The sequence below is a fragment of the Bos grunniens genome, chromosome 23 (genome assembly GCF_055505025.1).
Source record: "Bos grunniens cultivar Pamir isolate PY7600 chromosome 23, Bosgru_T2T1.0, whole genome shotgun sequence".
NCBI lineage: Eukaryota > Metazoa > Chordata > Mammalia > Artiodactyla > Bovidae > Bos > Bos grunniens.
Genome location: NC_141187.1, coordinates 45916050 through 45929328, shown reverse-complemented (window position 1 = coordinate 45929328; position 13279 = coordinate 45916050). Strand labels below are relative to the sequence as shown.

The 13279-nt window shown below is 45.9% G+C and overlaps 1 protein-coding gene across 9 annotated transcripts in view; it reads left to right on the top strand.

The window, feature by feature from the left end:
* The window catches only part of HIVEP1 (HIVEP zinc finger 1), a 136765-nt gene extending 123760 nt beyond the window's left edge, over positions 1–13005 (top strand). For all 9 annotated transcript variants that reach the window (XM_086370292.1, XM_086370295.1, XM_086370289.1 and 6 more), the window contains 2 exons: positions 9264–9757; positions 11313–13005. In XM_086370292.1, the coding sequence (XP_086226418.1) occupies positions 9264–9757; positions 11313–12422 (1604 nt within the window). In that variant the 3' untranslated portion in view covers positions 12423–13005. The remainder of the gene's footprint in view (positions 1–9263; positions 9758–11312) is intronic.
* The last annotated feature ends 274 nt before the right edge of the window (positions 13006–13279 follow it).

Genomic DNA, 13279 nt, shown 5'->3' with positions numbered 1-13279 from the left:
TACATCATGAGAAACACTGGGCTGGAAGAAGCACAAGCTGGAATCGAGATTGCCGGGAGAAATATCAGTAACCTCAAATATGCAGATGACACCACCCTTATGGCAGAAAGTGAAGAGGAACTAAAAAGCCTCTTGATGAAAGTGAAAGAGGAAAGTGAAAGAGTTGGCTGAAAGCTCAACATTCAGAAAACTAAGATCATGGCATCTGGTCCCATTACTTCATGGGAAATAGATGGGCAGTGGAGACAGTGTCAGACTTTATTTTTGGGGGGCTCCAAAATCACTGCAGATGGTGATTGCAGCCAGGAAATTAAAAGACGCTTACTCCTTGGAAAGAAAGTTATGACCAACCTAGATAGCATATTCAAAAGCAGAGACATTACTTTGCCAACAAAGGTCCATCTAGTCAAGGCTGTGGTTTTTCCAGTAGTCATGTATGGATGTGAGAGTTGGACTGTGAAGAAAGCTGAGCACCGAAGAATTGATGCTTTTGAACTGTGGTGTTGGAGAAGACTCTTGAGAGTCCCTTGGACTGCAAGGAGATCCAACCAGTCCATTCTGAAAGAGATCAGCCCTGGGATTTCTTTGGAAGGAATGATGCTAAAGCTGAGACTCCAGTACTTTGGCCAACTCATGCAAAGAGCTGACTCATTGGAAAAGACTCTGAAGCTGGGAGGGATTGGGGGCAGGAGGACAAGGGGACGACAGAGGATGAGATGGCTGGATGGCATCACCGACTCGATGGACGTGAGTTTGAATGAACTCCAGGAGTTGGTGATGGACAGGGATGCCTGGCGTGCTGCGATTCATGGGGTTGCAAAGAGTCAGACACGATTGAGCGACTGCATTGAACTGAACTGAACATTCCCTGTAGCTCAATGGTAAAGGGTCTGCCTGCAATACAGGAGACCAGGGTTCGAACCCTGGGGTCAAGAAGATCCCCTGGGGAAGGAAATGGCTACCCACTCCAGTTTTCTTGCCTGCAGAATTCCATGGACAGAGGAGCCTGGCAGGCCACAGCCCATGGAGTGGAAAAGAGTCAGACGTGACTGAGGAACTAGCACTGCTGTGACATTGTACGTACCAAGGAAGGAAGAGTCGTCAGAGTGTATCTTATTGGAATAATGATGTGGCCCTTAAATTCTGGCTTCCCGCTGTATTTAAGTCGCTTGACTTCCTTGCGTGAGATGCGTTTGGTGTCTGGTCTGCCACAAGTGGCTGTCAGGTTTAAACATGACAGTCCAGTAAAACATTGGCAAGCTGCTTCTGTAAAAGACGTGATAGTAAATATTTTAGGCTTTATGGGCCACACAGCCTCTGTCATGATGATGAAACTCAGTGAGTGTGGCACAAAAGTTGCCATAGGCAGTATGTCAACAATGAGCCTGGCTGTGTTCCCATAAAACTTTATGTATAAGAACAGGGGGAGCCACGTGGGGCTTGGCAGCCCCTGATACATACGAGGAAGTCAGTGTCGTGTGCCGTCGTAGTTACTGAGCTCAGCAACAGCCTGTAGCAAAATGCACAGTGTCACAAAGTCAGAAACGGTAGCTTCCGGGGTAGTTAGCACATCTGTGTCCTTGACCTTGCTGACTTGTGGTTGTGGGCAGGTCACTTTCCCGGTCTTCTATCAGCACAGGTTCTGAGTCGATAGGAATAGTCTTCTCTGGAGGTTAAGGGGACAGCACAGTAATATGAAAGGGCTTTTTTTTTTTTTTAAAGCACAAATGCAGGGGGCAGAGGTCTGGGCTTTGTTTTGGTGCTCTGGGTATTTAAAAGGATGCCTTTGTCTCAGGCTTCTTTAAGGTATCCGTTGTATCTTCTTTCTGCCACTCTGGAGTATCCACCCTATTTAACAAGTATGGAATGACCCGAAACTCACTTTCAAGTTTCCAAGCTTCGACAGTGGTCTTCCCCCTTCAGAAGCTTCACGGCCCAGTGCACACAGGGAGATAAACACTATTCAGTCCTTATCTTGGGACAGAAAACTTCAGGAAGGAACTCCAGCTCTTCTGAAGTTCTCTGTGGGCTGCAGGCACGTGGCTGGGTCCAGGGAGAAGGCCAGGTCTAGAGACACCAGCATTTTCCCACCCCTAATACTGCAAACCTTGATCCTGAAGTATGTCATCTGGGCAAAGACAGATTAAAATGGAGCCAAGTAGTTTTACCTCCTTCCCCATGAAAAAGCATATGGTTTTCTTTATATCCTCTTTCATGTAAATTGCATACACTGAATTTTAATGTCTATATGTACAATTAAAAATTTTAAAGATTTATAGTATAATTGATTCTTAAACTTCCATATTCACTGTAAAATACAGCATATTTGTTGTGATATTTCAAAGGTTATCAGTTTGCTTTCTCCTTCGGGTTTGTATTTTACATGTTCTACTCTTTGTAATAAAATAATTACTTGAAGCTTTTAATGTCTGTGTAAACACTCAACTCCCTCATGCATATTTAAAAGCTAGGATATTGACTATAATTCATTGATGACCTTCTTGCAGATTATTCTGTGGTTGGGTTTTATAATACGACATTGGAACATGGAGTGTTTAGCACAGACTCAGGAACCACACCGGCCTGGGTTTGAACCTTGGTTCTGACACTTCTGAGCTGTGGGCTCCACCCTGTAAAATAATTCAGTGCTTTTTAAATTTTTTTAAATCATTGTCTGAGAAAAAAAATCATGTCCTTAATTAGCTTTTGTTTTATCTGTGATCAGATAGCAGTGCTTGGTGTGGAGAGTCTACCCGGGTTCTCCTGGAGTCTCGCTGGCTAGAACCAGAGTAGAGAGAACTGCAATATGGGTACAAGATTTAAGAGCGTGTGTATGTTTGGGGGGCGGGGACAGGGGCATTAGGGTGTATTTTGGAGAAATTTCCTGAGCTTTTAAATTAAACAAGAGACATGTTGGAATTTATCTCAATTAATAGTTTCCTATGAAACAATAGGAGGAGAGAAAAAAAATGCATGTCAGAAAGAGAAATCTGTATGAGCATAATAAGGACAACCGGGAGATGGGGGTTGTGCACGCTTTTCTGAATGAGACAGGATCTTGGGGTCAATAGAGTAAAATGAAGATCCTGGAGCGTTGGCAAATAGATTGATGTCATTTTTTTGTTCATTTTTTTAAGATTATTTTGGTCTCATAGAAAAGTTGAAAAGCTAGTAGAGCGTATACTCTTTATCCGGCCTCCCCATCCGAGCATCTTACATGACCATACGACACCCGTCGATACTAAGAACCCAACCCCAGCTCAGGACTGCCAGCTGGAGAGCAGGACTTGCTGGTTTTCCCCTGATGGCCTTTCCCATCCCAGGCTGTCCTTCAGGAGCCTACATCGCATCCGGCGGTCATGGCTCCCCCAGCCTTCCCTGTCTCTCATGACCTCGACATTGATAAAGAGTCCTTGTCAGTTGTTCTGTAGAATTTTCTCAACCTGAGGTTTTCTGATACATGCTCGTGTTGCATTGAGGTTATGCGTTCTTGGGGAGGCTCCATAGGGTGACTGTGACTTTCTTGGGGCATCATATCAGGTACCTTATGTCGCTACATTTCATGGGTCACATGAGCCTCCATTCCTTGGCCAAGGTGATGTCTGCCAGGACTCCCTACTGTAAACTTAACTCTTGTTCCCTTTATGGGTGGAGATACCTGAAAACTAGGTAGATATTCTGTTTATGCATTGATGGACCTTGCCTGTGGTATTACTGTGGTGTTCTAATTCATTAATCAGAGTTTTTCTGCACCGAAAAGTTACCATTTCTCCATTTGTTCATCCATCCATTCCTTTATTGACTTCCATATGGACTTACGGCTGTGTACTTCGTTCTTTGGGTTCCAGGTCCAGTGCTGTTATTTATTGTGTAGCTCAAGTTCTCAGTGGCCATTGAGAGCTCTTTGAGGTCTGTTCCTATGCCCTTTCAATATGCTGCTGCTTTTATTATTATTATTTTTCTTTAAGCTATTCTTTACTCTTTGACACCTCAAGATGTTCCAGCCCTGGAATTGACCGTTTCTCCAGGGACCCCTGGTTCCCTTTATTGGCGAATGGTATTTAGGAACCAAGGTCTAACCACTAGGTGATGCATTTCTGGCTGCTAACCTGTCACTGCTTCTAACCCCTCTTGTTGGATAGAGCTGGGAAATATCCGTATGTATACTAAATCATACGTACACACATCTGTATTTACTTCTGTGTACACACATAAACACACACGCACACACAAATGAGAACATGAGTCCATACTGATAATTCTAGTTCCAGTCCAGCCCCACAGTTTTATTCTATCTGGCCTGTTCCATTTCCTTTTTTTCTTTCTCCTACAGTGAAGAAACCTGGTTCTCATCTACAGTATGTTCACCTATTTGCTCCACTTGCGACTTCACTTTCACTTTTCACTTTCATGCATTGGAGAAGGAAATGGCAACCCACTCCAGTGTTCTTGCCTGGAAGTCCCAGGGACAGAGGAGCCTAGTGGGCTGCCGTCTATGGGGTCACACAGAGTTGGACACGACTGAAGCGACTTAGCAGCAGCAGTATACCAATAAACTAATTCCAGAAATGCTGACCCACCTGTGAAAACAGATTTATAATCACAGCACAGTGTCTTTGGGCAGCTCTTTTTGTCTTATGCCATATTATCTCCCTCGTAGCTCAGCTGGTAAAGAATCCGCCTGCAATGCAGGAGATCTCACTTTGATTCCTGAGTCGGGAAGATCCACCAGAGGAGGGATAGGCTGCCCACTCCAGTATTCTTGGGCTTCCCTTGTGACTCAGCTGGTAAAGAATCTGCCTGCAATGTGGGAGACCTGGGTTTGATCCCAGGGTTGGGAAGATCCCCTGGAGAAGAGAATGGCAACCCACTCCAATATTCTGGCCTGAAGAATTCCTTGGACAGAGGAGCCTGGCAGGCTACAGTCCATGGGGTCTCAAAGAGTTGGACACAACTGAGTGACTTTCGCTTTCACTTTTTCATATTATCTGGTCAGAACCCCTTCTGCCAAGGTTGCCTGGGTCGTGGTTGTGGGGTTTGTTTGTGCTCAAGTCATCAGTCTCAGCTTGCATTTCATCTTGAATTTTTCCCACATCCTGGTTAATTATGCTTTTATTTACATACCATAAAATTCACTTTATGGTGTACAGTTCTATGGTTTTTGACAAATGTGTAGAATTGTATATGTTGTTGTTCAAGTACTAAGCGTGTCCGACTCTTTGCAACCCATGGACTGCAGCACACCAGACTTGCCTGTCCTTCACTATCTCCCAGAGTTTGCTCAAACTCACATCCATTGAGTCGGTGATGGCATCCAACCATCTCATCCTCTGTCATCCCCTTTTCCTCCCACCTTCAATCTTTCCCAGCATCAGGGTCTTTTCCAGTGAGTCAGCTCTTCGCATCAGGTGGCCAAAGTATTGGAGCTTCGGCTTCAGCATCAGTCCTTCCAGTGAGTGTTCAGGGTTGGTTTCCCTTAGGATTGTATATCCACCCCACAATTCCATGTAGAATAGTCCTATCACCCTGCAAGTCCCCTGTACCACTTACGTGCAGATAACTGCTCCTTCCGAACCCCCATAAGAGCCCCTAGCAACTACTGATCTCTTTTCCTCCCTGTATTTCTCTGTTTTCCTGAGTCTCATATGAAAGGAATCAGAATAAGTAGCTTTTGGAGTCTGGCTTCTTTCACTTAGTAAAATGCACGTGAGATTTATCCATGTTTTTGTGGGAGTCCATTCCTTTATATTGCTGAGTAGTATTCTACTATCTAAATGTGCCATAGCTTCTTGTCCACTGACTACTTGAATGATATCTGAGTTTCTTCCAGGATTTGGCAGTCATAAATAAAGTTACTATAAAACATTCATATACAGGTTTTTATGTGAATGAAGTTTCCATTTCTGCAGGGTTTGATACTCGAAGTAGAATAGCTGGGTCATTAGCTTGGTGTATATTTAGCTTTGGCAGAAACTATCAAACTGTTTTTCAAAGTGTCTAGACCATTTATTCTAACAGGTGTATAGTGGCATTTCATGGTGGGTTTAATTTGCATTTCCCTAATGATTGATGACATTGAGCATGCTTCTGTGTGCTATTTGCTTTCCAGTTGTCTTTGGTGAAGTGTCTTCAAGGATTTTGCCCATTCTTTAAAGTGGGTTGTTTGCTTTCTTATTGTTGAATTTGGGTAGTTTTCAATATATTCTGAATATAATTCCTTTGTCAGAAATGTGATTTTCAGACGTTTTCTTCCAGTCTGTGGCTTATCTTATTCTCTTTTACAGTGTCTGGCTCAGAGCAAAGTTTTCTTAATATTGATGAAGCCTGGTTTATCCATTTTTTAAATTAATTGTGCTTTTAGTGTCATATGTGAGTTTTTGTTTTTTGAAATTCCTTTCAATGGGCATAGAATTCTGTTTTGTTTTCCTATGATTATTACTTTGTTTTTCATTGGTAACATTTCGTTTTTTTCTCCCATAGTTTCTTCTCACAGCTGAAATTCCCACTTGGTGTTATATGTTGCTCACCATTCTCATCAGAGCTTTTAAAATACTATATTGATCAACTATTTTAAATTCTCTGAAAGCTCTAACATCTGTATCTTATCTGACTGGTTCTGATTGCTTTTCCTCTTCTATGTTTTCTTGCCTTTTTGGATGCCTTGTAATTTTTGTTGAGAGCTAGACATCTTGCATAAGACAATAGAGACCAATGTAAATAGCGTTTATGCCTGGCAAGTCCCTTCAGGTGAGAGTTGAAGCCTTGCTGTTGCCGGTCAGGAGCTGGACTGGGTTGGAGAGCTCTGTCGCTGTTAAGATCACTACCGCCGGAGCATGAAAGGGCTCAGACTCCTAAAGAGGCGTTTCTTGTCCGGGGTGCGGGTTGGATTGTAAGAGAAATGCCTGCTCCATCCCCGTTTCAGGTCTTCCCTTTGTGCTCTGCATCGGAGAGGGTGCCGAACACATTCTGTTCTCCTGGCGCTCTTACTGCAGTGTTTTGCTGTTAGCGCTCACTTGAGGCGCCTTAGCCTGGCATTAGGGGGTGAGGAGGAGGGTGGGGTGGCACTCTGTTCTGGCCCTGCCCCAGCCTTCTGCAGGCACCCTGTCCTCGGGTCCCTGGGCTCTGGCCCTCTTGTTCTCCTGCCCCAGCTCAGCGGTTGTGGTGGGCTCAGCCAGCAACCCTGTCCCTCCTTAGGGAGCAGAGTCGTGTTTTTCCTCTCACTCACTCCATTTCCTCACCGTAGTGAATTCTCCCCAGTATCCCAGGGCAGCGATGCTTCAGCGCTCCTCTTCACAGGGTGGAGTGTTTGTTCCCTATGGAGAGAAGGGAGGGGGTGCAGGGAGTTCCCCGCCCCTCCTAAATGCTGCTTCTCTCCCCTGGATCCCGACTACCGTGGATGCTTAGTCCGCTTTTCTGTGGGGTTAAACAGTGATCATCGTCTACAACCTGAAGGAAGATGTAGCCTCAGAGGGTCCACCCAGCCCCTCCCGCCCGCACTCGGCCCTGACCAGTCTGTCCACCTCTGACCATGCGTGTCCTGCCGCGTCTGCCCCGGATGACTCAAGCTCATCTCCCTTCTCTTATATAGACGCTCCTTGGAGCTTGGGCTGTTTGATGGGACTCCAGCCTTACGATGGATTTGGGGAGAGTTGTAAATTTAAAGTTAGGCCTGTTCTTAAAAAGAAAAAAAAAAAAGAAAAGAAAACAGTAGTAGCTTTTGAGCAAGTCTCACCGTAGTCGGGCTTTGCGGCAGGACTGGCCTCTGATGAAATCGGCTTCCCTCTCCAGTCACCTGTTCCCCCGCCTCAGTCATTCAGTTTCTTCTGTTTTGTTTTCTACTTTCTCTTATGAAAGAATTTTTTTCTCTTATTAAAATCTCTAAAAATATATCTGATTTGGTATTCATGTGGCAAATTCAAAACATATGAGGGATGACGGTCTAATTTTAGATTTTCAACATCACAGGGTATCATAGAGGTATCTGAGGAAGGGGGCAGAGCACCTACCCAGACCGTGCCCGCCCCACGTCCAGTGTGGGCACCTGTGGAATTCAATAGATCGGTGCTACTTTATCTATTATTTTACAACAAAATAGTAGAACCCATAAAACAGAAGGCATGAAACCACATATTAGAAGCCTACATGTATGTTTTAAGCACAAAAGTAACATGTGCTTGAGATTTTTTTAAAAAGTTCTAATCTGTTCTATGTCCTAGAAATAATCATCCATAAATGTGTTGGTGTTGATACTTCAAGATTCTTCTCTAAGAACTTATCTTTGTAATATAGAAAGAGTAATTAAGTAAATTAATACGCAGACCATTTGGGAAACCCAGGAAAGATACCTGTTAGTTATTTCTCTGTTCACATTTTTTCTCTTCAAAAAGTGCATGTAAATGGAGACTGCATTGCAGCAAAACTGAATGTCATATAGCTCAGCGACAGTGACTGGGGTGGAGATTTTACAATGCTCTTCCGTTTAACTGTTTAAACTCTATTAGCTTTCTAAGGGAAAGTGCCTCTGATTTTGCAAGTTTTGAATAGACAAGGTTTGAAATCCAGTCTCACATGCACTTGTGAGAATTTTAAAACTATTCCCTGGACTATCTTGACTATTCCTTGTTAAACATAGTCTCACATGACATTATATGGCTGACATTAATGACTTTTAACTAATATTCCATTTCCTATGAGAAATGGGTTGAGTCATCACGGAAAAAAAAATTACTCAGAGAACAGCAGAAACATGCCTAAAATGCTATGCGAATATCATGGAAAATTATTGTTTGCAAATACAAAATGCCACCAGTATTTTGATTTCATTTTACTTTGTTCAACAAAAGGGCGGTACAAACAAGTAGAGAAGAAGAGCCCAGAGAATGAGTTGCAGTGAACTCTCGGTTCACTTTCTCTGTAGAGTCCAGGCTTCTTTTGGAGGTATAAAATTTGAGGCTTCGGTTTCTGGCCTGCACTATGTATCACCCTTTGCCCGTCTGCTCTGGCGAGGTTCGTCCACCTTCCGCGTCCTCCAGGAAGCCCTCCTGGCCACTCCCCTCCTCTACCGGCGCATCCCTCTGATCCCCGCTGTCCTGACTGCCTTCCTCCCCGTGTCATCCTCCCCGACTAAACTGGGGGCTCTGTGTGGGCAGCGTCCTGGCCTTGAATATTCCTCGCAGTATTGCCAAGCTTATAAAAAAAGAAGATGCCATCCGTTAAACTTGCATAAGCATCTATAACATCCCCTCTCGGTTGTTTTTTCTCAGACGAGAAACAGAGGTTCAGTTTTGAGAGGTCTGGATACGACCCGGAGGAATCCGACGGCGCCGAGGACGACGACATCGAGAACGAGGAGGAGGACGAGGACAGCCAGGCCGAGTCGGTGCTGTCGGCCGCGCCCTCCGCCGCCGCCAGCCCACAGCATCTGCCGGCCAGGGGCGGCCCTGGGGACCCCACGGGTGCGGACGAGGATGCCAGCGCCCCCGAGGGTTCTCCAGGGGGGCCCACGGACGCGATGGACGTGCTGCCAAGGGCACTGCCCACCAAGATGACGGTGCTGAGCGCGCTGCCGTCCGACTGCGGCGGGAGCCCGGGGTCCCCTGGCAGCGCCGGGCCGCGGGCAGCGGGCAATGCAGAGGCAGCCTCTCGCCCACCCGAGGGGGCGCCCAGGTCCCCGTGTCACCAGATGTCTGTGGACTACCCCAACCCCAAGGAGATGCTGAGCGGCTCTGCGGCAGGAAAGGCTGTGGCTTTAACGCAGGTAATGGATCCGTAGCCGTTTTCCTTTTGACTTCAGGAGTTAATGTACTGAAATCGCTCATTTGTAGCTAGATCAGTTTTTTTTTTCTTTTAAACATTATTTCCTTTTGATTTAAGGCTAAAGGACATTTATGCCCTTTGGATTCGTGTTATGTATATTAGTCAGAGTTCATCTATTGTATTATAAATCTGTAAAAGAACCAAGTAGATCTTTGCAGTATGCTCATTTACTACTATTTGGTTTTTTATAAATATCTTGGAATAAAAAATATTTGTGTGCCAATGGAGAATATGTCTCGAGACCTCCATTTTCCATGGCTTCCTCTGAGATGATCTTCCACTGGCATTGATATGATGGATTTGCACTAATTATCCAAAGGGTTTGTATGTTACCCTTATTGACAAGGCAGCTACCAGTTTGACACCCCCACCCCTCCCACCCAAAAGAAAAAAAAAGGTATTAAGAAGTTCACTTTGCTTGAATCAGCAAATTGCTGTCACCACTTAGGAAAGCTTCCTGCCCAAGAACTACCTCAGAACCAGACTCAGGAAAGTCACCCTCCATGCCAGCAGTGAATGACATCCTGCTTTTACACACCCTGGCAGGCTCCTCAGAAATCTGTTTTCTCTCATGGACCGTTCTCTTACCTCTGGGATGAACTGAGGATCACCATAGCATTTATTTCTAAATGTGGCAGATTTTGGTTTGCTGGGTAACACTAGAGAAAACTCGGAAGACTATGAAAGCTTAAATTACTAGAGCCTATCCTACGTTAATATTATTTAATTAAATTACATTCATATTTAAGTAGCATTAATATTTAAATTAGTATATACATTAATGGAGTTCTGTAATGAGGACATATCAAGAAAAAGTGAACATTTAGATGATAATCCTGGGTGGGACAATTGGCAGGATTTACTCCTACTGTTTCCTTCCTTTCCTGTTAGTCACCTGTGCTCTAAGCTTCTGCCCCTAAGTCTCTCACACACTTACCGGTCGGTGTCTGGAGATCCGGTTTTCAGTAGACATTTCATCCACTTAGAATAAGTGAACAAATGAAAACTGCAGACCTCTTCGTTAATGGAAGCTCTCTATTTCATAAATGAGTAGTCCTCCAGTTAATTTCCCCCCTCTGAGTCGATACTCATGGCCAACTGAGATCTCAGAATTTCTCAGTAATTCCAAATCTCTAAACTAGGGTGGAGCTAGAGGTGCCAGCGATAATAATAGCAGTGGAAGGAGATAAGTATGGCCGCCTCTCAGGGTTGATTTTGTATAAATGAGATGATATCCAGGAAATCTGTGTGAAAATTAAGTACTATACAGAATCTGTGGCGGTTATTTATTCTAGAAAATAAAGAGCTTAAAGGGTGTAATAGGAATTTTGCTTTTAAAATCAACATACCAACATTTAGCAAGCTTATTTTTATGAAATCGTTGTTACACACTTTTACCTCAGGACAGAAGAGACTTTTTACAAGAGCTAAAACTTTTGCTCGGTGACTAATAAGGAAGCTGAGCCATGAAGAGATGATTCCGTCTTGTCTTTCAGGGCGCGCCATGCCTGAGCCTTCCTCCTCCGCCAGCGTCTGAGCGCAGCCCTCAGCCGGGAGGGGCTCCTCCGTCCACCTCTCCTCGGCCCGGCCCTCAAGAGCAGAAGCCGCAAGCCGCCCTGCCTCCGCCCGCAGGCCTGCCTTCTCCGCAGACGCACCTGTTCAGCCACCTGCCTCTGCATTCCCAGCAGCAGTCGAGGACACCCTATAACATGGTTCCGGTCGGGGGGATCCAGGTGGTCCCCGCCGGCCTCACTTACTCCACCTTCGTCCCCATCCAGGCCGGGCCAGTGCAGCTCACTATCCCGGCTGTCAACGTCATCCACAGACCACTGGGCACCCCGGGGGACTTAAGCGCGGACGGGCCAGGCACCGCCAGCCCCGCGGGCGTGGCCGAACTGAGCAGCGTGGTGCCCTGTATCCCCATCGGCCAGATCCGCGTGCCGACGCTGCAGCCCCTGCCGGCCCTGAGCATGGAGACCGTCAACATCGTGGGCCTGGCCAGCGCCAGCCTTGGCCCGCCGGTGCGCCCACCGGGGCTGGCCCTCAATGCTGTGGGGCTGCAGGTGGTGGCCGCCAACCCCGCCTCCCAGAGCAGCCCTGCGCCCCCCGCGCCCATCCCGGGCCTCCAGATCGTAAACATCGCCCTGCCCACGCTCATCCCCTCAGTCAGCCAGGTCCCCGTGGACACCCAGGGCGCCCCCGAGATGCCCGCTCCCCCAAACAGGGCTTCTCGGGAGGCGCCGCCCACGCAGCCTGTCGGGGCGCATCCCGGCGGCAGGACCCCATCCCCGCAGGGCTCACCCGGTGTCCAGCGGGAAAGCGCACAGAAGGGTCTAGATCCGCCTGCCCCGGCCAGAGACCAGGCAAGGCGGGACAGCTCCAGTCCCAGGGACACGGGGAAGGGGGCCTCAGCGAATCACCCGAAGCCCCGGCACGACACCCCTGGCGCACCCTGCAAACCAACCTCAGCGCCCCTGCCCCCGCCGGGCCGGCCGAGGCTCCCCCTGGACCCGGAGGGACCCCGGCCCCCGCCCCGGAGGCCGGTCACCCAGTTCAGCGACGTGAGTAGCGACGACGATGAGGACAGGCTCGTGATCGCCACCTAGGGGCTGTTTATTCGGGGGGGAGGTGGTTTGGTTTGGGGGTTTTTTTTGTTGTTTTTTGTTTTTTTGGTTTTTTTATATAAACACTTACAGGTTTTTTTGAAAACCCTCCTTTCCTTAAAGCACATTTTTCTGACATAAACTCATGACTAATCTTTGTGCAATCATGAACTTTTGACCAATAATTGTTGTTTTGTGTCAGCTCCAGCCATTTTTGTACATGTTGTATAGACAATTGTGCCTTTTAGGAGTTTTATGTTTAGAAACTGTACAGATTGTTGAATATCTATATACAAAAGTATATATTATATATGTACATGAAAGCCAGGTAGTTATTTGTGTTTAGCAAGAAAAACCTGTCAAATAAATCCAATGATTAAATTATATGTTGCACTGTTAAATATTAAATTTTTATGGCTGTGGGGCAGAGTTTCTGTGTATAAATTAGTATGTAAACTCCATATTTATTGTATTCATATTAGTCTTTGAAAATGGGTCTGTCCTCCTTGTGTAAGACAGTAACTTTACACTTCAGACAGATTTTCTGTGTTATGAAATGTTTCAGTAAAGTTGTTTACTGACTTTACCATTGCTTTAGTGGTGGTTTCTTTATGTCGTGTAGTGACCAGCAACCTGCATTCGAAAAAGAGCCTGAGGTTAACATTCCTTCCACACTCACCCCCACCCCCTGTATTTTTGAGAAATAAGGGCTTTATAGTTACTGCCGAGGGAAATAGCCAAGAGACCAGTTTTTCCAACTTATGAGGAATAATTTTGTAGCTATTTTGAGAAGATTCGGTACTTAAGAACACTACAGGTAAGTGTATTTAGCATAAGGACGGAAAAGGGCAAAGTTCGTA